Consider the following 22,895-nt stretch of genomic DNA (forward strand, 5'->3'; position numbering starts at 1 on the left):
GAGGATGCAATACCTCTCTGACACACACACGCACACACACGCACACACACACACACACACACACACACACACACACACACACACACACACACACACACACACACAGCCTTTTTCTGAAAGATAGAAATCTAAGGATTTAAAGTCATCAGCATTTTTGTTTTTACATGTTTGTTAGGAGAACAGAGCCATCTTGAGGTCAGGAATAGATAATGCAGTTTTTTTCATGTGTAGATAGTATTTTGTTTTTGTTAATTTTTTGTGATTTAAATGGATGGAGTTTGAGTATACAATATCAATTGTAAATATGTACACATATGGATTTAGCATAAATAACATCTGTTTAATTTGAATAAAGATGTGGAACCACAGTTCTGTATTCTCTACACTTTGATGTTTGCATGATGGCAACACGGGTGCTGATTTAAGTGCCTGATCACAGTTCGCTGCAACACGTGACTGTGCTTGTGTTCTCTGTTTGCAAACATTAAATTGACTCTTTGAAACTTTGATCATTCATCAAGACTCTGTTTATTTTAAACACATTGAACAAAACCAACTTCTCTCCTGAACTTCTACATAGAAATATTCCACAACACGTCTCTGGGTCCATACAAATCGAATGTGCAATCATCGGTAATGGGAAAAAAAATTACTTTTAAAAACTTTTTAAAAATCTTTAACAAAAATTTTAACTAACTGAAAACACTCAAACTCAAAAATAACACTGATATGTTAAAATCTTCACGTGCAGCGTCGGCCTGTATTGTGAAATTAGTCTTTCGCCCCTCTACCCATGTCGGACAACCGATTTGCACAGCAGGACCTTGTACATTATGATATATTTCGGAATAAATATATATATATATACAAAGTGGCAAAAAAGAGAAAACAACGACTTGTATTTTATTTTCCTCGCCGTGAGGATGGGGAGGCAGGGGCTAGCTGAATTAGCATGCTCATTTCAGTACACAATACATAAACGTCTTTGACAACGTCAACAATGTAACCTCTCATTCAAACCTCAAACTCAAAAAATGTACATTACCAACATTACATTTTTTTAATGTTTTATTCAGCCAAGATCTTACACACTGCATCCTCAGTCATTCGACCGGTCTTACTTTTAGATCGAGAAGAACTTTGACTGCCAACAACACATTCGTTGAGTTAAAATAGTGTTGGCCGAAGTATGTATTAATGGGCTAATAACTCACCTTTAAAGGCATGAGCACATTCCAGCTGGCTGTGCTGTGCAAATGAGAACCAGATGAGTAGAAGCAGGGTGGAGAGAGAACTGACAGAACAAGTAGAGTTTAAGGTGTTTGACATAAACATGGCATAAAGAGAAACATTACATGTGCGTTGTATTTCTATTCTTCCTGAAACCGTGTTCACACATGAACTCATACATGTTGTGATGATTTTCCAACAGCTGTTATTTGGGAGGAGATGGAGTCCATGTTTTTTCATAAAGTGAAACTCTTCAAGTGGAAACAAAAGCAGCACCATAATACATAAACAAACATCGAATACAACCTGCTTTAAATGAACTGAGTCTCTGTGATGGTAACATATGAGGGGAAAAATCATTCAAGTTATTAAAAACAAGTCAAATGACAGCAAGAAATTGAAATGATGATTAAAATACAGTATATTTTACATGTATATGTTGGATTTACATGGAGAGACAGATACCAAATACTAGGCCCTTTGAGATGTCACAGTAGTAAAAGTACAGGTATAAAGGACACAATGTCTGCTGAGAAAAGGGTCTTTAAAAATCATTACCAGAAGGGATAACTGTCATGTTTGCTTAGCTTAGCAGCCTTTGATTACCATGTTTGCTCATGGATTTAGTCATTTAGCGGCAACACTGCGGGCATGACTGGAGATCCTCGTGCCAGAGGAGGCCTTGTTAAACAAACAGCAGCACCAGCGTACTGTTACAGCCTTGCACAATATTTAGGAATGTGCACAGACCTGTAAAAAGAGACGTTTGCTCATAAGAAAATGTTCATTTCTGCTTATTTTGAGGAAACTGAAGTAAAATTGTTGACCACTTGTTCTCAATCCTACAGATCCTTATTCAAGGTGTCAACCACTGGACTGATGTTGAGCCCTATATGTTATTAAAACCCTTTACAGTTTTTAATAAAGGAAACAGAGCACATAAGTCGTGGATATAGTTCAGGACTTTGTGAAATTGTTTTTAAAATGACCTGAGCAGCTTTGGATCTCACATTTGTGTTAATTCTCTCAGTACGCTTTCTGTGAATATTGCCTCCTGTCATCACTTAAATAGAGAGGAGTTTAAGTCCAAAAGAGAGTGCGTGTGTGTGTGTGTGTGTGTGTGTGTGTGTGTGTGTGTGTGTGTGTGTGTGTGTGTGTGTGTGTGTGTGTGTGTGTGTGTGTGTGTGTGTGTAGTGGGGGGTGATGAATGCATACTTGAGAGGTAACCACTGGGGGTGGTACCCCCTGGCCCTTAGGATGTCAGCATAATGGAGTAAAACTTTGGGACCTTATTGAGCTCCAGGGAGACTCCATTCACTCCGGACAGCAACCCGGCCTCAAGCCATTATCTTAGTCTAAAATGTTTTGTTCTTTCTTCAGCCTTCAACAGAACAGTTAGCACAAAATAATGAACCCCTCGTGGTCGATAGACTGCCCGATCCTCTTTTTACGAATATTTATTCATACTAAAAACTGAGGAGCAATCGTAAATGAAGAAACCCTCCAAAACAGGAAAGATACACATTTGCCATCTGGGAAAATGTGCCGTCTCAAAATCAATGCTTTTTGTTTTTTTGCAATTCAAAAGAACATCTGGGGAAAAACATCTTCATGGCCAACTGCAAAACTTACAGCTCGAAGACATTAAAAACATGATACTTTTCAAAGCTCAAACAGGTCCAGAGAAAAGAAATAGGTTGGCAAACAGAGTAGTTCATATTACTTCATAACAACTTAAATCTAGTTATTCACTCTGCAACGTGGTTCCCAGCTAGAAAATGAATTTGAGGTTGCTTTCAAAATGCGAACCATTGTTGTATCGCCTCATAAACACATAGTCCTCGCTTTCAATGGAGAAGAGGTAAGGGATTTTTTTTTTTTTTTTAACAAAAGCCCTTAGAAGGGTGTGAAATGAGCCCCCTCGCACTCCTAAACGCCTGGACACAGTTGGAGGTGCCCCCTCCCCACTTCCCTGGGTCACTAAAGGCATTGAAGTTCTAGAGGGCTGCTACGGCAGATTACTCCACACAGCTGTCCCAGCACCGTGGAAATGAAGTTATGCCCCTTGTCAGCTATGTTTTGTCCAGTTTCTCCCTGACCCCCCCCCCCCCCTCCTGTTCTTCTCTCACTCCTTTGCACCACTGGTGCTCTTTGGCTGCAGGAGGGAATCAGGGGAGGCAACTGAAGGACAATCCCTCCAGCCACGGCAGATAGAGAGAACCTCTCCGATTGGTTGATTAAATATTCCCTCTGTGCATCATTATACAGAGAGGCTTGAAATCCCTGACATTCAACCCAGTGCAGCCCCTCTCCCATACCACTCCCTTCCCCCATGAACCCTCAATCATAAATCAACCCCTCCTCCCCCTTTCCCACCTCTCTAAAAGATCAGGGTGCTGCCTTCCTCAAGTCCACCCCCCAAAACCTCCAATTATTGTGGGTCACTGGGGGTTTCTCACTTTGCTTTTTTCGCAAAGTTTGTGTATTTTTAGTTAAAACTGACCTGTAACCCAAGTAAGATGCTTCAACTCTGCGAAAAAGAGAGTTGCAGTTTGAACTGAAGTTGAGAAAACAATCGTACAAGATTGATTCACTTTTTCCAAAGTAAAGAATGAACTCAGCAGATAAGGTTTCTAAATCACAATTACTTGTTAGATTTGCAGAAACACGACTATGATTTTCAATTCTTTCAGGGACAGTGTGTGTGATTTAGTGCCATCTAGCGGTGAGGTTGCAGATTGCAACCGGCTGAATACCCATCCGCTCACCCCTCCCTCTCCGTGGCCATGGTAACACGAGCTGTCGAGCGCTAAACAGTGGTGACGACGCGGTACCACGGTTTTACACTCGGTGGATCAAGTTTAAACAGTTTCACAACTGGCCTACAGTGGCCAGGTAGCATGAAAGTGTGAAAGGCCCTCTCCAGAGCCATAGTTTTGTTTGTCTGTTCTGGGCTACTGTAGAAACATGGCGGATTGAAGCGACACTACACGATGAAAACAGTTAACATAATATTGTATTCCTTTCCTTCTCATAGATCCCCCTCAATCCTGCACAGTATTCCTTTAAGTATCACCGTCTCACCGACTCCATCTCACTTTGGGATCTCATGAATCGGACCTGAGTGCAACTGAATTGGAGGCATGTCTCTTTATTCCATGACTGGCAGTTTCAAAATAGGCTCAACAGGAAAAAGTCAGTCTGGTAGCTGAGCAGTTTTTAAAATATTTTGCAAAGTTCCTCTGGGACTAAGAGTAAGGGCGTTGTTGTATTGCTACCGCACGAACCAAACTTAAGAACAGTGGAGAACAGGCCCACGTAAATTCTCCTCCCAAAAACTTTAATTCGATGGCCATTCAGTGTTATAGTACACTGATGTATTGGGGAAATTATGATTCACATTACGCCAGTGGCTAATAAAGAGAATACATAAAATCCAGCTGAAGTAAGGCTGCCTGTTTGCTTTTCCTGAGTGTATCCCAGAGGAGGAGGGGTTCAGGGCGGGACAGAGTGGAGGTCGGCCAAGCAGCAGTTTGAGTTATGATGAGGCAATTTTAATGATGTTCTGGTCCCTGCACCAAAAGCTCTTCTGTTTCGGCATGGGAAAAAACACACAACATTCCTACTTTTCTCTGGTGCCAAAAGTTAATTGAAAACATTTCAGGGCAAAGTATGGTCTGGGGCCCCCATATGAAACGCAGCCCTTCATTATCCCCAACAATGATAAAGAAGGCATTACAATTATTAATGGTTGGAGCAGAGGCCTTCCCTCTTAAAGTGACAGTGCCCGGCTTTTGCGTCTCATAACAAAGGCCCTGAAATGCCTTCACTACATCACTTTGTTGGTATTTTTTTAACAATCGCTATCTATTGAAGACTGTTTAAAGCCCAGAGATAGCTTGTGGTTCTTTCTCTTTTTTTTGATTGAAGTCATAATCAAGAGTTTCAAACTATATGAATGTTATCCTCATAGCTTCAGAGAGAAGTTATCAAAGGCCACATCTCACTGTCAGAGAACTAACTGTTTTGCATTAATGAACGCATATCAGCTGGAGTTTGACCGAGTAATAAAGCTGAACTTTCTCACATAACTCCTCCGTCTTCCTCTGGGATAGCTGTCTCCTCGTGCTCCCCCACTCAGTGAAAGAGGTGACAGAGTGAATGAAGTGCCCCCACATTGTGCCGCCGCACCATTGTGTATTTTGCATCTCCATAATAGAGGTGCCACTCGACTTCGCTTCCAATCAATGGGCTGGAGGGCCCATCTCTTTTCCTTTAAAAGCAACATGGCTGCCATCAATAGTTTCAAGAGCCATTATCACAAGTGAAGGAGGAGGACACTGGCTTTTTTGTAAGTATAGAGAGCTGACTGTCTCATAACATGAGTCACAGGCATGTAAACAGACGCATGTACCCAGCACCATCACTGCTGTCACCGATTATAAACTGCATTCAACGTCGTAAATAGAAACGCTACAGTCAGATGACGACACGCTGTCTTCTAAAAAACTGTAAGCACATTTGTGTCGTATAAAAGTACATCTTTCTCAGCAACCACTGTCAAGTAATGTTCTGCATGTTGGAACAACTGTACAGATTAAACATAATTATGGTGAGCTGCCTACTGAGCTTTCCAACTGTTGATTTAGAAAGCAAAAAGTCACTTGAAAGTGATTTACAAATAGTTAAAGCAGGTAAACTACATTTGTAATCGTTTAAGGCCCATAAGTCGACTGAGTACTCGTTCTTAGTACTTACATAATGCATCTCATCGTCGATAAAGTAAATACAAAGAATACCCAAAAGAGCTGTGACTGGAAAGGAATCATTTTGGCAAAGGCATGTAAGTGCAACGTGTTAAAACCAGTGAAACGTTTCTGAAATTGCTCCTTTCAGTGACACGCGCCGAATAATTGTGTTCAATGCATTCAGAAAAGAGTAGTAGTGTAGTAATAATCAGGAAAAACAAGTTATGGACTTTTTTCAAATTATTTATGTAATCTGAGGTACTTTACATTTGACAAAAACAGAACAGATTACTGCAGAATCACATCTCTTTGCACTCTTTTAATCGATGTGTAAAGCCTACTATCAAAAAGAAAGGGATTGAAATTTAAAGACAGAGCCACAAATGAATCCTTTTAAAACTGCTCTTTATTTAATGTGCCGGTACATTCAGGAGTGTGTTGGGCACTTGATATCTCTACCCACCCGCACGCAGACAGCTTTTATTTTCTCAGAGGGTCTTTTGTGAAGACTTCTAACAAACACACGGGGTGAGGATAAACAAACTGAGCGAGCAGATCCTTGGCTCCATTCGTGCTGCAAATCCCCGAGAAGAGGAGGAGTTCACCTTCCTCTCGTCTGTTTGAACAGTTTTACTTTAAACCTTTACGCAAACATCCACGTTTACAGGGTCAAGTGTGTCACTCTGGTATCTGCCCTGGGATTCAGACACATGCCAGTGGCTTACATCAACTTTGGCTTTTAATGAAGGGGTTGTGGGGAAAGTCTCTGTCCAGCTGGTAAAAGAAAACTGCTGGGCTTTCACAGCACACCTCTGATATGGTCACATCGTGGCGAATTGGGCCAGTTTTAAGACTTTTAGCCACTTTCAAACAGTTTCCCTTCCCGTGTGGCCTTAATGCGGTGAAAGAGTGGGACTCATCTATTCATACAGTGCAAATCTTTTATCACTCATAAAGATATATTCTGACAAAAAATAAAATTTGATACAATATACTGTACAATCTATCTTTACATAGCTGTCATACAAACTAAATAGGCTCCTTGGGCATTATCGGATGCAATATAACATTTGAGTGATTTACAAAACGTGTCCTGAATTGTATGAACTTGTGCAGATCAGAAAGTTAAGTGTTGCATTTAAAAGCCCCACATGTTAGTTTAAGGACAAAAAAATGGGTGATTATAACAAAGCAGACAGATTCTCGTGAGTTGATTTTTAATTCCAACAATGAGTCTCTGGCTTTCCAGCAGCCCTTTTCAGATACATTTGGTTAAAACCAAAATGGTGGTCAGGGCATTTAGGACAGTCTGACAAGGTGGGGAGCCACTCGAGCTTTGCACATATTGATAATCCTCCTGGTCGAAGTAATCGTCTTCGGAATCGTCCTCGGTGTCCGAGAAGCCGCTTCCCGCGAACCTATCGCTCGAATCCGAGCAGAAGGTTTTCATGCTGACTTTGATGTACTCGCATATGTTCCTCTCCGTGCCGTCGCACTCACAAGTGTCGAGCTGCTGCGCTTTCGGTATGGAGCGCATGTCGGCGATGACTCTGCGGCAGCCGTCCGAGCACCTCTCCCCTCCGAACAGCTTTCGGCAGTGGAATAAGTAATCCCGCATGGCAGAGCTGCACGGCTGGTCCATCTCGCACTGCCGCCGGGCCTCGGTGCAGCCCACGGTGCTGGTCCGCGGCAGGCACGGCTCGATGGCCTGCTTGGTGGCCCTGCAGACCGGGTCCACGGCGCAGTCGCAGTCCTCCAGACCCGGGCCGCTTTGGGTCATATTGAGCTGAATGAGAGAGGATATGCAGTGGCTGGGACACTTCTTGCGGTTCCCATTGAGGACAGACGCGCAGGCATAAATGTACTGGTCATACGCGTAATGGCACTCCGGCTCTCCGTGGCACTTCAGGATGGCTTTCCAGCAAACCAGCCGACGGCTGTGGTTAGGAGACGCGACACATAGACCGAAGATTAGGATCAACACACCGCTTACCAGAACCGCCGTCCGACCCATCAATATGGCACGACTTGCCATTTCCAGGAAGAAGGAATCTTAAAAAAGTTCGACTTCATGTGGGCTTCTGTAGTTCCATCGCGCTGCGTCAAAACAACGTTCCTCTTAGATGGTTTCATATCCTGTCACAAGTCATTATCTGTCATAACAAGACAATCGTGTTAAGGTCACACAAAAAAAAGTCAGAGTTGCGAGAAAAGTTTTCCAGTTCTGGCCAGTCCCCGTCTCCGGCAGGCTTCGCGTGCGGTGTGTATCAGACCGCAAAGACGAGTTAAGGTTTTTCTAAACTTAATCCCAAAACTTCTCCAAAAAAAAAAAGCAGCGAGATGAATCCTTGTGCTTAAAGTCACTCATCCGCTTCCACCTCCAGCCCGCATCCACTCGCGCTGCAGCAGCTTTGTGATGAAGGCGGTGCGGTGATGGGCTCGTTAGCTTTCTGCGACGAGCCGCTCCGATTGGTCCGATAAACTCTTGAGATTCTGTCGTCACACGCGGGCTGTGACGCAAGCAGCTGTTTTTAAACAGAAGTTACAAAAAGAAACTTTCTGCAATTCTACTATTTGTATTACCTTATAAAGAATAAACTAAAACGTAAATGTATTCACCCATTTGTGCACACAATACAGTTGGTGCTGTTATTTGGAGTCCATCTGGAGTTTATAACTGTTGATATGGTGGAAGAAGTACCTCTTTTAGGCTAAAAGTAGTAATACCACAGTGTAAAATTTGACTTAAGTAAAAATACAGAATTATAAGTATCCAAATATACTTAAAGCACCAAAAGTAAAAATACATTATGGCTGTATATAATATGAATGGACTATGTTAGGCTGTTGATTCTTGAGTAGACCTATATCATTTTAATTGTGCATCTGGTAAACAAGTCGTCTGTTAAACAATAATCTGATTATGTTCAATAATGTATAATAAAATGTAGTGGGGTTGAAGTATAATGTCGCTGTACTTAAGTATCTTGCTTTGTTACTTTCCACCACTGTTGTTCTCGCGTTGGTGAAAGGTAGATCAGTTTGTCACACCTGCTTTGAGCGCCGTCGTATCTGATGAGGCACAGCTCCTTTAGCAAACACTGGGGTTGCGTTGCCTCCCCGCAGGAGGAGACGACAGCTGTTACAACACATGCAGAAGCTCCAGTCTTACACTTTTACACCATGAAACACAACAAGCCTCGATTGCAGCTGTGACACTGCGTACCCGTGAACACTGCACACATTTGCACACGCCAATAAAGACACGTCAGCTCGGCGGTTGAGTATGGTTTCCAGAGATGGAGCTGGGAAAGCAGCAGGGGCCTTCACGCGAGAAAGGTAAAGTAAAAACAAACACATTTGTTTTTTACTGCCTATTCTGCGCAAGTGTAAGCAGCGGTGTGAAATCCTGAAGACCCAGTACTTCACCTTTTGGTAAGGGTATTTCCTATTTCCTTACAAAAACACTGAACAAGGAAAAAAAGAGTGCGAAGAGGAATAACAACTTCAGCGGTGTAAACAAACACCGAGCATGGAGCCACTCGGAATGAAAACAGAGTGCGACTGTTGGGGCCTCGAGGCCGACGGAACAGAGCGTCGAAAAGAAAACCACTCAGTCGTTTGGGATAACTCTGTTCGTCTGACCCCCGTCACATCGCCACACTATGACCACAAAGATCTGGCAGCTCTCAGGGGGCCCTCAGACCCCCTCGATTCCAATTAGAGAGATTAGACAGGAGTCAAGACAAGTGCAGAGGAGTTTCTCAGCAAAAACAACCCCATAACAGCCCCCCTCCACCACCTCCTCCAGCTGGCATACCAGAGCAACAGGAGGACTGCAGACTCAATTTAGAGCAACATCAAAGTGGAGGTTAGAGAAAGCCCAAATGGCGGACTGCTCCAAGGGTCTGCATTAACTACAAAGAGCCTGACATCAGCCCAGACTGCTCAGGTCAAAGATGGCTCACAGAGATAGATACGGGCGCCGTGTGGCTCCTGAGGACGCGACGATTCAACTTGTGTTTCTACTTTTGAGTTACTTTTACCCTTTGTAGAGCCACACACACTCCGATGCACAAAGCCTGTCTTTTCAACAACAAAAACTAAAGAACACACCCTGGGCCGCAGTTGCATTTCACTTTTAAGGAGGAGTTCATAACACAGAGCAGAACCAAAATCCCATCGGTGTTGGATGGCGGCCAGATGAGAACAACGGCCAGATTGAGTGGAGCCAGGAGCTCTGTATGATGGAGCAGGCAGCTGCTCTCCCCCAAACTGTGCCTCTCAAATTGCTCTTATACATCCTTTAACTTGCACACCAAACTTCTCAGATTGTTCCTTTGCATTCGCGTCCTAAACCTATTTCAACCGAGCACTTCCGGATGTGCGTCCTGTAGGCCTACATGCGGTCGTTCACGGCGACTTGCATATAATCGTGTTTCCAGAATTGGAATGCGGGTTCCCGAGAGTAGATTTGCAAATACTCATGCAGAGACAGACATGCTCTTCAGTTTGTCTCCACTGCTGTCAGAAGTCATTACACACAAGCTGCAATGCCAGAACAATTCACTGAACTTTGTATTCAAGTGCTTTCAAGCCCGTAGAGAGGCAGAGAGAGAGAGAGGGGAGAGAGGGGAGAGAGGGGAGAGAGGGGAGGGAGGAAAAGGAGTCGATATTAAAAAGCTGCCAAGTGTTTTTCTGCCTGCATTTTTTTCATTTCTCTGTGGTTCATGGAAACTTCTCAGATGTCCGCCTTAGACGTGCTGATATTTTGTCTTCATTCTCTTCACATGAAAGAGAGGAGTTTATATGCTTTTCGCTGAAAACAAGAAAATCACTTGCATGCAGTCATGACATTTGTCTGCAGTAAGTGTCATTTTGAATCAAGTCAACAACACGGCACTGCAGAGATTCTGTTTTCTGGTATGTGCCTGAAAAAAATTGACAAGACGGATCAAATCACCTGGATCAAAGTGAGTTCAGCCCCAAACCGCCGCATAACGTCGGCATGTCGGTCAACTTGACTGGGTCGTGAGTGTGTACAGACATTCATGATCCTCAGAGGACAAATCGTAGAGCTTTTGGTGATGCTGTGGAGCTTTTGTTTTCGGGGGCTCTGCAGTTCAGTGGCATGCAACGTAACCACTCGGCTACCAAGGCGCTCCTTCATTTGTTTTTGTTGTGAAATGTATCAACAACTTTGAATGGATTGACATCAAATTTGGTACTGATGTCCATGGTACCCAGAGCATGAATCCTACCGACTTTGGTAATTCCCTGACTTTTAATCTTCATTGCTACAACATCTCATACGGACGTTTTTAGTTCCAGAGCAATGCTTTCAAATGACTTCGGTGATCCCGTCCTTTCCATTGTCATTAGCATTTAGTTGAACAGCATCATTTTCTCTCCCAGTGTTCTCATTTGTGTGTTTTACTCCCCATACTGTTATCACATGTTCTGAGAGTGCATCCCTCTGGGGGAAGCCACGCACTGCGGCAGGCAGGAAAAACATCTGACTTTGAACTCACAAAAGAGAACAGAGCCACAAGTTCAAACATGGGTCACTGGGGCTGTAAAGTATAGAGCACTCAGAAGTTTGGCATCTTCGAAGCCAAAAGATTGTTAGGTGGTGTGATGCGAGGATGAACAGATCACTTGTTTTGTTGGTTTCCCCATCAGCAAGGCTTTATAGATTCTTTTGACTTGTTTTACAGAGCAGATTAATACCACGACGGGGAGTAAAGGTTACATTACAAAAAGCTTCATGTCAGGGTTGATATTGTTTCACTCAAGGATTTTGCAGGAAAGCAGATGGGGCTGTTAAATAGATTGGATCAGATAGTTAAACTCCAGATAGAGAGGTAGAGGCTGGCTTCGCCATCACAAAGGATGGTATCCGATAGTGAGTGCTGTAGATTGATGACACTTGCAGTAAAATCTGTGGAGGAACAATGGAAACTCCACAGGGTTGCTTAGCCCTGCAGTATAGAGACACTTGGTGACAGTGGTCTGGTCATGATAAGATAACAGAGCCATTTCTCTTCAAAGAGGATAATAAAGTCACACAAATTTCCCCAGAGGTAAAGAGGCTATCTGGTAAAAGGGGGAACAGTGAGTTGGGCTCTGTCAAATGGTAACAAAATACCCCTCTTAACAAGAGTATTTCTAAAGTTCACTAACACCTTATATTCCACTTGCTCATTGTTATGTTCGGACAAATATAGTGATTTCAATCTATTACTGTGCTATTCCTTTAAGCCAGTATAGAAAGAGTTTATGTTTTCTGAAAAGATATGAGATGCCGGTACTTTAGTCTGAGCTAGACGGGATCATTGTGGGATTATTACTCTGCATGCACGTACGCACACAGTACAGGCCTATAGAGCAGGAGAAGCAGGATACAAGATTGCCAGTCTTTCATTTCCCTGGTGCATTCTCAGTCCGTCTGGCATCCCGCCAACGCGGGGTGAATTTTAAGCTCAGTCTTTAAGGCATAGCTGCTGTTTCAAGAGACAGAAAATGAGATGTGACCCAGGGCTTCCCTGACATTTGCCCGAGTAATCACAATGTTTGAGCAGAATTGAAGACGATGTTTGAAAAGCACGGGTCGTTGGTTCTAGATGATCCTTCTGTCAGCCTCAAACGTATTCTTAGAACTTCAGGCTGGACTCTGGAAGCCTGTGGGCTGATTTGTTACATTTCGGTGAACAATTGCCGATGCAGTTGACAACGGCGTGCATCAATCTAGATCACTGGAAAAACAGCCCCAGATACACAATAACTGCAGAGTTGTATTACATGGAAAGAGTGACACTTCCCTCATACAAAAACATCCAAACAAAGGCAAAGATACCCAGGAGCTTCCTCTTATATGTATTTATTTCCATTCGTGTGGATGGAGAGGTCTGTAGATTGGTGGTTAGATTCCTTCCATATATAAAACAGTTATTGTTCCTAAACTTTAATAGACACGTATCCTACATGTGGAAAAGACTCTGGTGGTCAGAGCCCAGATGATGCTGTCACTGTGACAGTAACCACATGCTTTTAATCTAAACACACCACTCTTTGTGCGGCGCAGCACCAGCGGTGGTCTGGTCCAACTGTCCCGATCCTTGACACCACAGAACAAATCAAGATAATCGGGACTTTCCCCCTAATTCCATTGACGAATACCACGAAATAGCCTGGTTGCTCGCCGACTATATTTGATACACATTGAATGAAACAAGAACCAAGGCTTATTTTGAGCTGATCGATCGCCAGCTATATGCTGAGATGGAGACTTGCCCTACAGCAGTATTTACGAGCATAGGTCTTACATGCATGAGCAGATGAATATTTAATAATAAGTCACATCAAATGTAGAATTGAGAGCCGTTACTGAACCAGCTCAGTGCACTGCAAGCGTTAATGTTGCCTAGCAACATAACTTTGGACAAAACATTTCACTTCTTTGCCATCGGATGGTTTCTCCCATCCAACTTGGCTTCAGTAGAATCAGTTTGTCTTAAACAAGAGTCAAGTGAGAAAAAAAGCTTCGACTTGACTCGGCCGTCGGTCTGAATTTGGGATTTTGGATGTGGAAATTGAATCACGGTCTTGTGACGTGAATCTACCAAGGAAACTTGGACTGCTCCTTCCAAAATAAGAGTATTGTGTGGGGCAGAGGGTGGGCGGCATCGGGGATGCATGAAGTATCAGGTACAAATATGGGCCGTTTCTGGGCGAAGGTTGAGGCAGTATTTGGATTAGCAGTTAGCTCCGGTCAGGGTGGTCTGGGATACAGAGTTTATGTTGAATTTAAACATGGGCTCTCAGAGTCTGCCGACTGTCACTGCGCTGAGAAAAGCCATGCTGATGAGTTAAACAAGAGGTGGGATGGTAGGTCTAATGTGTAGTCTGATGGCTGAAGTTATAAAACCTTCTTATGGTATACTTGATCTTGTTTATAGTGGAAGTCTCTGGCTGAATAGATGTATAGATAGATTCATCTTTTGCTGATGAGCTACTGTTGGGGACCTGCTTTCCCAATCTCTGTATCCCCTCATTGCCTTTTAACTCTCCACTGTCTGCTATCTAATAAAGGAATTTATGAGGAGATTAAGAGCCGACACTCGTGCAAGCAACCATGCGAGACTAAATCAAAATGACATGCATAAACCAAAACAGCGAAACGTGTCAGCAATTATATTTCAATAAAATGTAAAGCTCGACATGCAATGTTTGCTTTGATGGTGGGGTCACCTTTTCTCTACTTTTGTACAGAGTTGTTGAGATATTTCACTAAAAACCTCAAATGTCAACGTCATGGTAGCTCTCGAGGAAAAGTCACAGGATCATCACGGAGTAGGCCAATTGATCCTCTGGAGACCATGATTGTCTGAGCAAAATTGCACAACAATCCATCCTTTAGTTGAGATATTTCAATCCGGACAGAGCCAGCGAGGCTTAAGAGAACATGCTTACACATCAATTGGAGGATCTGTTGTCTTTGTGACTTTCTTTCCATCAAGCAGCAGCTAAACTGAGATGCGCTGTATGGACGGGGGGGGGGGGCGGAGGTTGTTGAGTAAGCTGTCAGCTACAGAGACACACCACAGACGCACCGCTATAACGCTCTTCATCAGAGTGTAAAGTAAACAGAGCCTGTCTGGACACGGGCTGGATATCAGACAGACAAGGAAGGGCCACAACAGAAGACAGCAGGTACTGACCTGTCATGGTTAGACAGAAAGAAAAGGACAAGAACAGCTGCAAAGATCTGAATTACATAGTATTTGTTATTCATTTAAATAATCAGTTGGCAGAAGGAGCCATGACATGATTTGACTAAATATTCTGTCGAAAACTGTTGTTTCAAGCTTCAGTTTTATGATTTTACTTTGTCATTGTTCTGCTTTTGTCTGAGAAAAATGAATAGTTAGACAGGGATCTCATTTTGTCCTTTAACATGAGCACACACACACACACACACACACACACACACACACACACACACACACACACACACACACACAGTAGCAAGGGGGACATAAACAGGCTGCGTTTTGCTGTTCCTGCTAAATCTAAATATTGACTCAGGAACCTATAATCATACACAGTCTGAACAAAATGGAAATAAACAAGTGTGCCTGTAACGTGCAAGTGTCCGTGTGTCTCGTGGGCACTGAGGCTCCTTGAATGCTGACACGACAAACGCACATAAAAGAGGAAGCGGCTAAGTTTAGTGAATACCAGACGACATGGATTCCATCCAACACTCTGGAGCTACATCAATTATTTTATATTTTCTACAAACACAAAGAGGTTCTTTTGCAAGCCCTGATCCTTCAGTCTCGGATCAAACATCTGCTATCAATTCACATCATTTAGCTTTCGTATGACTCACATGCAATATTCAAGAGGTTAGATTGCCAAGATGTCCTCAAGAAATTCCATTATGCTCTCAGAGAAGCTTTTCGCTTTAATGCCAAGTTTCCAAGTGACATCAGCAGCCAGAGATCCACACAACGGCGTTATTATTGGGCTGTAACGTTATTAAAAGCGTATGAAGTTTCACATCAGACTTTCAATCTATTTTTTTTCCTTGGCTGGCAGCTGCGGTACAAAAAACAACAAATGTGTGATGACTTGGACGTCCTCGTTGTCCTCGTTGACCATGAAGACTGCTTTCCAATAATACACTTGGTTGAATGAGGTTTGTATTAGCATACCGTTTGATCTTTTTGTCTGTCTCCGTTCGTCTTATGGCTCATTGGTGGAGTGGCTGACACATTTCTGGCTCTATTAAGGTGTGCTGCTGATGCCACAAATCATAAGAGGCTAACAAGGAAACAGAGTCTGAGAGAAATGAAAGTTGTTAATAATCTTGGACTAAAAGGTTTGGAATAAAAAAAGAAGAAAAAAAAGACTGTTCTACCATTCTTTAACTTGTATTGTGTTTTTTTTTGCTTTCTTGCAGAAATGAGAGGATTGAGATCACTCTCTTATCTGTCTGTTAAATATGAAGCTGGACCCAGCAGGCGGTTAGCAGATAGAATGGAAAAATGTTCCAGTTGCTCTGGCCAATGGATCAGACTGTGTACTTTGCAGCTTCCAGGTGCGACAGCGGAAACATCCTGTTACCTCAGCCCAAATTGTTCCATCAGGCCTCCAATTTTTCAGCCGTTGAAAGAGGCTCAAATAACAAAATGGCCAATTTGGATGGGAATAACAGCGGTAAACAATTATTTATGTTACTTATGTCCTTACATAGAGCCATGCTTTATAGGACTTTTGGCAACTCAATGAAGAACACGAGCATCTTGCTATTCGCCTTTATTTAAAAAATACAGGGTCTCTACAAATAACACTTACAGCAGAGAGATGGAATTAGCATCGTGTGAGGCAGAGTTATAGGCTCAGTGAGGTTCCCGGCTCTTTCATCAGTGCAGTTCAGGGAATGAGTAGAAAGCACGAAACTATGAATGTCCAGAATGAGCCTCTTGATTGTGCCGTTAGTCCTGCTTTAGGTTGCTCAGCACAAACCTGCTGAATTTAAAAATAGAATTATACATTATTCCAGACCCCCCCCCCCCCCCCCCCCACACACACACACACGCGAGTTGAATACCTCATTTCTTATGCTTCCTACAGATGGAAAGATACTCCTGCACGTCATCAGGGGATCCCAGGACCACGGGAACTCGCTCGTGGATGTTGGTGGGCTGGATGTCCAGAACATTCATGGTTCCCGTGGTGGCCATGCCTCCTGCCTGCTCTATGATGAAGGCCATGGGGTTGCATTCATACAACAGCCTCAGCTGTCAAGAAGCAGAAATAAGAGTGAGAAGACAAATCACTTGTGTGTGGATTTTTACTGCTACTTGACATATAGATGATGTAAATTACTCCAAAATGAAAAATTCTGTGCATAAGCTCCACTACTCACCTTGCCCTTAGGACTCGTGACATTAGCAGGATATAAAAAGATTCCTCCATACACCAAAGTACGATGAACATCGGCGACCATTGAACCAACATATCGACTGCCATATGGAGCAGAACCATCCTAGAGACACAGCGGGTAATGCAGAGTTTATGAGTCAGTATGTCACCTTCATATTCAGAATCAAAAATACGTTGTATGTTCGTAATAATGGCCACTTATAACCAATTCCACATTAGGTTTAAAGGCAACAGTGACCATACACTCGCAACCATTACCTCTGGGAATTTCTTCTTTTGCAAGTACTCGGTCACGTCCGGATAAAAATGCTTCGCATATCCCTCATTCAAACTGTAGATTTTTCCCTTTTTCTTAATCTTCACGTCTCGATCCACCAAGATGAACTCACCAATTGACTGAAAGAGAAATGCAAGAAGATAATGAAAAACATATCAGAAGGAAGAAATGTATACCAACTGAAATATGGAGCAAAAAGGAATCATAGTAATAAAACAACAGTGTATATATATAAATAATCAGGGAACAGTTTTGATGCCATATATGACAAAAAACCTTTGTCTTACGGGGTCAAGCATGAAGCAGTCGACTCCTTGACCAGTGGACAGGACCATCATGGTGGCACTGCCATACAGAGCATACCCAGCTGCTACCAGGTTTCTGCCAGGCTGCAGAGCATCCTTCTCACATGGTTCATCCTCTGTGGTCTATGGAGCAGCACACACAATGTCACATAAACAGAGAGAGGCATTATGGAAACCAATACGACTGTTGACACTGCGGGAAACCTGAATGCCATCCGAAACACTTGGCTCATAAGAACGTCAGTGTTTTGAATCAGCGTGCGGTGTCGTTGCGAACCTTTTTGTAGATGGCGAAAATTGTTCCAATCGAAGCAAGACAGTCGATGTTTGAGGAACCATCCAGTGGATCGAAGCACACTATGTACTTTCCCTGTGTGTTGAGAACAAATACCAACATCAATATCACAATAATACCAGATACAAACTTTAGAAAATCTACAGAAAAAGGAACACATATTTGCACAGACGTATCAATACATCGTGTAGACAGATGCAAGTACCCGCTTGTCTGGTTCCACAATGATGGCCCTCTCATCTTCCTCTGACACCAGCACGCAGGAGCTGAAGGAGGACTTGATCATGTTGATGACCAGGTCATTGGATAGGATGTCCAGTTTCTTCACCTGGTCCCCCGTCACGTTGGTGCTTCCAGCGATGCCATATCTGCCGAGAGGGGAAAGAGGAGCAGACTGAAGTGATCAGAACCGGAATAAAAGCTGTCCATTCTGGTGCAATTTCAAAATACAGTGGAGGAAATGTTTTAATCCCTTGTAAACCAAGAGAAACACCTCTTAAATGCTTTGTTAAAACCCCTGAGAAAGGTCTGCAAAGCCCATTATCTCCTGGACCTCTGCCCTGGTGGAACATACACACATGTGTTTACCTTCAGCCGGGGCTGAAGTTAAAACCGCTTACCAAGTCCTATTTCAAAACACATTCAAGACAGAAATCTAACAGACTCGATTAGAAACTTGCCAAAAAAATAATGTCAAAATAAAAGCAAATGAAAGTCATCAAATAATAGTAACCTTGATTGATTTATAAATGTCTAATAGGGTGTAAACTATAGCGCCGCTCCTCATTAATATGTCGATTGAGAATTGAACAGCCTTCAGATTCATGTTTCCTTCCATGAAACAGAGGAATACTCACAGGTTAGCGATGCCAGCCTTCCTGACAGCAGTTGAAATGGCTTTGACAGCGGTGCAGATGGAGTTGATCAGGTTGGTCAGCTCACCCGTTCCCTGGGCCTTCCTGCCCTCCTCCAGAACAAACCTGGTGAGGGTCTGCACATCGGTGTCGAAGGCTCCTTTGTCAGACATTTCGCTGTCAGGCGTGGGACTGGGACCTAATGCCTCGAGTGCAATGGGTGAGCGTGGACCCAAAGTTAACAAAAAGTGGACTCTAGAACTGAGATAGGGGAAGGGACGGGGGTGTGCAACTCCTCCAACCAATCAAAAGGGTCCTTTCACACCGTTGGGGGCTGGTTTGATCACTTCTTTAACTGTGGGTTGAAAAGAGCAAAGTTCAAAGATAGCGGTTTGTTTTAAAGTGACAACAGTCTTAGCTCGATTCAATCTCCTGGTCACCTTGATTAGAGCCGTTGTGTTGTGTTGTTTAAGGTTCTGCAAAATAGAAGTTGTTGGCATCATTTTGTATGAATAAAAATCGCTTCATCAAACCAAAATTGAGTGACACTTAAAACAGCACTTAGTCTCAACACAATTGGATCTTGTTGTGTTCATGGTGCAGAAGTGCAGAATCATTCAAAAAGCTTTTAACAGAAGCAACGTTTCATCAGCTTAATTCCCATTTCCCTACAGTACATCAACAAATGCTCAATGCTTGTTTTTTTTTGCTTTCGTTAGTTTAGTGGCACAAAAATGAACAAGATTTATTTAGCTCATCGTTTATACGATAAAGCTCATCGTTTATACTATAAAGTCCCCAACATTCATGCATTTTCCCTGCAATAACCCCCTTTTTGGAACAAAACGAGAGCACAGCTTGTACTAGATATGTCTAACGAGCACTTGTCTGGATACACTAGAACTGCTGTGATAACATTCCTTCCCTGCATGATCCTGAAGAGGTGTAAAGTTCAAATCAAGACTCAAAATCCTTGCCGACCCTACTCGATTGTATACAACACCATTCATATGACATATGCTGATAAACAGTCATAGACAGAAGCATTCAAAGTGCATGTTGTCTACACACGGTGCATTTGACCAACAAAGTAAGCTTACATGAAAAGTGCCAGAGACCGGTTTCACAAGGGAAAGATGAACTTTGAACTCAACAAGATACCCGGCGTGATAATAGCCTCCACCACGAGGTAGAGTACGATGGTTAATCACAGACCACTCACAGCCTTTTCAGGTTAATGATAACAATGGAGCTGCAAATGCAGAACATCATGTGAGAGCTACACAAATCAGACACACACACACAACTGATTTTGGTGTACACACACACACACAAAATAATCCAAATAAAACGCATGATTAGTCTGCAAATGACAGAAGTTACACTAAAATGTACTTTTTTTCCTGGTTATTGTGCTCAAACTTTACAAGAACAAAGTACTGCTGGTATAGTGTCGAGTGCAAAATGCATTTCTCCACTTTGTCCACATGATGTCGCTGTGCAACTTACACGCTGTTGAATATAAATGAAGTCTGGGCAAAGATCCAAGTCTCAGGACCAGCAGGCTATTTCCTGCTGGTAACTGCTGTCAGTTTCATTGATGCATTTCTCTGCATATTAAAAGGAACTCACTTCCTTCTTCCCTAAACTTTCAGCACCATGTGCAGGACTGCAGGGTGTGAGGGTCACCCAACTTATTTCTGTCATTTGTAACTACAATTTAAATTTGTGGAATACCACAGTCAAATCATTTCAGAATATTTCAACAAATATGAATATCATGTCATTTTGTTTTGGCTTCAGAAAACTTTAATTGAGTCTCAAATATGCCACAAGAGGGAAAAGTGTATTAAAAATGTATTTCAACTTCTAGAAAAAGGACTGTACACACCTATACAATAATTATGTTTGCTTAGACATTTACAGTAAAGATACACGAGGAGTTTGTTTTAATAGAATTCATATATTCTAAAAAGATATAACATTCTTGATTTTGGATTATTATTGGTCAAAATATGTATCTTAACCAGCCCTTCTTTGGGTTAGAGGCCTGCAGAAAGTTGTAAGAAAGATGCTGCAGAGACAATCGAGACAAGCATAAAATCATGTAGTCATAAGGCAAGGCAAGGCAAGTTTATTTGTATAGCACATTTCAACAACAAGGTAATTCAAAGTGCTTCACATAAAACCATTAAAAGCATCAAAACACAAAGCAAAAGAAAAGGCGATTTCAAAAACAATTAAAAAACTGTGTAAGAAATAAAATGCAGTAGTAAAATGCAGAAATGCAGGAAATTGATTCATATATTAATTGAACGTGGTTCAATTAAAGGCAGCAGCAAACAGAAAAGTCTTCAATTTTGATTTAAATGAGCTGAGGGTCTCAGCAGACCTGCAGCTTTCTGGGACTTTGTTCCAGATATGTGGAGCAGAAAAACTGAACGCTGCTTCTCCATGTTTAGTTCTGACTCTGGGAACAGAAAGTAGACCGGTCCCAGACGACCTAAGGGGTCGGGATGGTTCATAAGGTAGCAGCAGATCAGAGATGTATTTTGGCCCTAAACCATTCAGTGCTTTGTAAACCAACAGCAGGATTTTAAAGTCAATTCTTTGTTGGACAGGAAGCCAGTGCAAAGACCTCAGAACTGGAGTGATGTGGTCCACCCTCCTGGTCTTAGTGAGGACTCGAGCTGCAGCGTTCTGAATCAGCTGCAGCTTTCTGACGGACTTTTTACAGAGACCTGTAAACACACCATTACAGTAGTCCAGTCTGCTGAAGATAAATGCGTGGACAAGTTTTTCCAAATCCTGTTGAGACATAAATCCTCTAATCCTTGATATATTCTTCAGGTGATAGTAGGCTGATTTTGTAATTGTCTTGATATGGCTGTTCAGGTTGAGGTCTGAATCCATAACTACACCTAGATTTCTGGCTTGGTTTGTGGGTTTTAACATCAGTGACTGAAGCTGAGCGGTGATTTTCAATTGTTCGTCCTTGGTATGAAAAACAATTACTTTTGTTTTATCTTTGTTTAATTGAAGAAAATTCTGGCACATCCAGTTGTTGATTTGTTCAATGCAGTTACCCAGCCCTTGTATGGGATTATAGTCCCCTGGTGACATAGTTATGTAGATTTGTGTGTCGTCTGCATAATTATGATAACACACTTTGTTGTTTTCCATAATCTGAGCTAGTGGAAGCATGTAGATGTTGAACAGAAGAGGCCCCAGTATTGAACCTTGGGGGACACCACATGTCATTTTAGTCAGCTCTGATATGTAATCAGCTACAGACACAAAGTATTCTCGGTCCTTCAAGTAGGATTCAAACCAGTTAAGTGCTGTGCCAGAGAGTCCCACCCAGATGTTTAGTCTTTCTAGGAGTATGGCATGGTCGACCGTGTCGAATGCAGCACTGAGATCCAGTAACACTAAGACTGAACTTCTGCAATTGTCTATGTTTAAGTGGATGTCGTTGAAAACCTTAACAAGAGCAGTTTCAGTGCTGTGGTGCTGTCGAAAGCCTGACTGGAAAACATCAAAGCAGTTATTTACGGCCAAGAAGTCGGTCAGCTGTTGGAAAACCGCTTTTTCAATTATTTTACTTAAAAATGGGAGGTTTGATATTGGCCTATCATTTTTCATCGTTGCGGAGTCTAAACTAGCTTTCTTTAGGAGTGGTTTAATAACTGCAGTTTTTAGGGCTTGTGGGAAGACACCTGAGAGAAGGGATGTGTTTACAATTTGTAAAAGATCAGTGGTCATGCAGTTTGAAATATTTTTGAAAAAGTGTGTTGGTAGAATATCCAAGCAGCAGGAGGATGACTTCAGATGTTGTATGATGTCTTCTAGGCTTCTACGGTCATAGAAGAAAGAACATCATCAATATTTTACAGAGGACTGTTCATCACCTGACTGACTCAGGGGCAGCTGCTGTGCATGTTGACAGCTCTCCGCATATGCGCAGTAGCTCTCCCACTGCTGCAGAGTGGGAACTTGTATCGTTTCGCAGACAAATAGGAAACAAAAGAGCGAAAAAGGAGGAAAGACAAGCTCGCTTTAGCATTAATGTCCAAACAATGCGAGTCGACCTTTCCCAACTCATACTTTAAGACATTTTTAACTTCATCACCCCATCTTGTTGTTACCTGCTCCTGCACAGGTGAGTGGCAGCCCATCACATCGCAAGCTATAGCTAGCGCTAGTTGACGTACGGGTAAAAGCGTGCTGAAA

The 22,895-nt window shown here is 42.6% G+C and overlaps 2 protein-coding genes across 3 annotated transcripts; both read right to left on the minus strand.

Moving 5' to 3' along the window:
- Nucleotides 1-6,217: 6,217 nt before the first annotated feature.
- gas1b (growth arrest-specific 1b) lies at nt 6,218-8,372 on the minus strand. Its single transcript, XM_079289654.1, has one exon. The coding sequence runs from the start codon at nt 8,011-8,013 to the stop codon at nt 7,237-7,239; it is 777 nt and encodes a 258-aa protein (XP_079145780.1). The 5' UTR covers nt 8,014-8,372; the 3' UTR covers nt 6,218-7,236.
- Nucleotides 8,373-16,381: 8,009 nt separating this feature from the next.
- On the minus strand, nt 16,382-18,835 carry LOC306792155 (fructose-1,6-bisphosphatase 1-like; the record flags this gene model as incomplete). Of its 2 annotated transcripts, none has more annotated exons than XM_079289180.1 (8): nt 16,382-16,514; nt 16,597-16,786; nt 16,915-17,034; nt 17,190-17,327; nt 17,496-17,636; nt 17,791-17,883; nt 18,014-18,176; nt 18,666-18,835. In XM_079289180.1, 7 exons carry the CDS (start codon nt 18,833-18,835, stop codon nt 16,598-16,600), a joined length of 1,014 nt encoding a protein of 337 aa, XP_079145306.1. In that variant the 3' UTR covers nt 16,382-16,514; nt 16,597. The 2 variants fall into 2 exon arrangements, with proteins under 2 accessions (XP_079145306.1, XP_079145305.1); XM_079289179.1 differs by having other exon boundaries at nt 16,388-16,511.
- Nucleotides 18,836-22,895: the final 4,060 nt, after the last annotated feature.

Source organism: Melanostigma gelatinosum (assembly GCF_949748355.1).
Source record: "Melanostigma gelatinosum genome assembly, chromosome: 18".
NCBI classification, from domain to species: Eukaryota; Metazoa; Chordata; class Actinopteri; order Perciformes; family Zoarcidae; genus Melanostigma; species Melanostigma gelatinosum.

What these genes read in the sequence shown, in the direction of transcription:
- gas1b (XM_079289654.1), bottom strand. Translation starts at nt 8,013, where the DNA reads ATGGCAAGTCGTGCCATATTGATGGGTCGGACGGCGGTTCTGGTAAGC.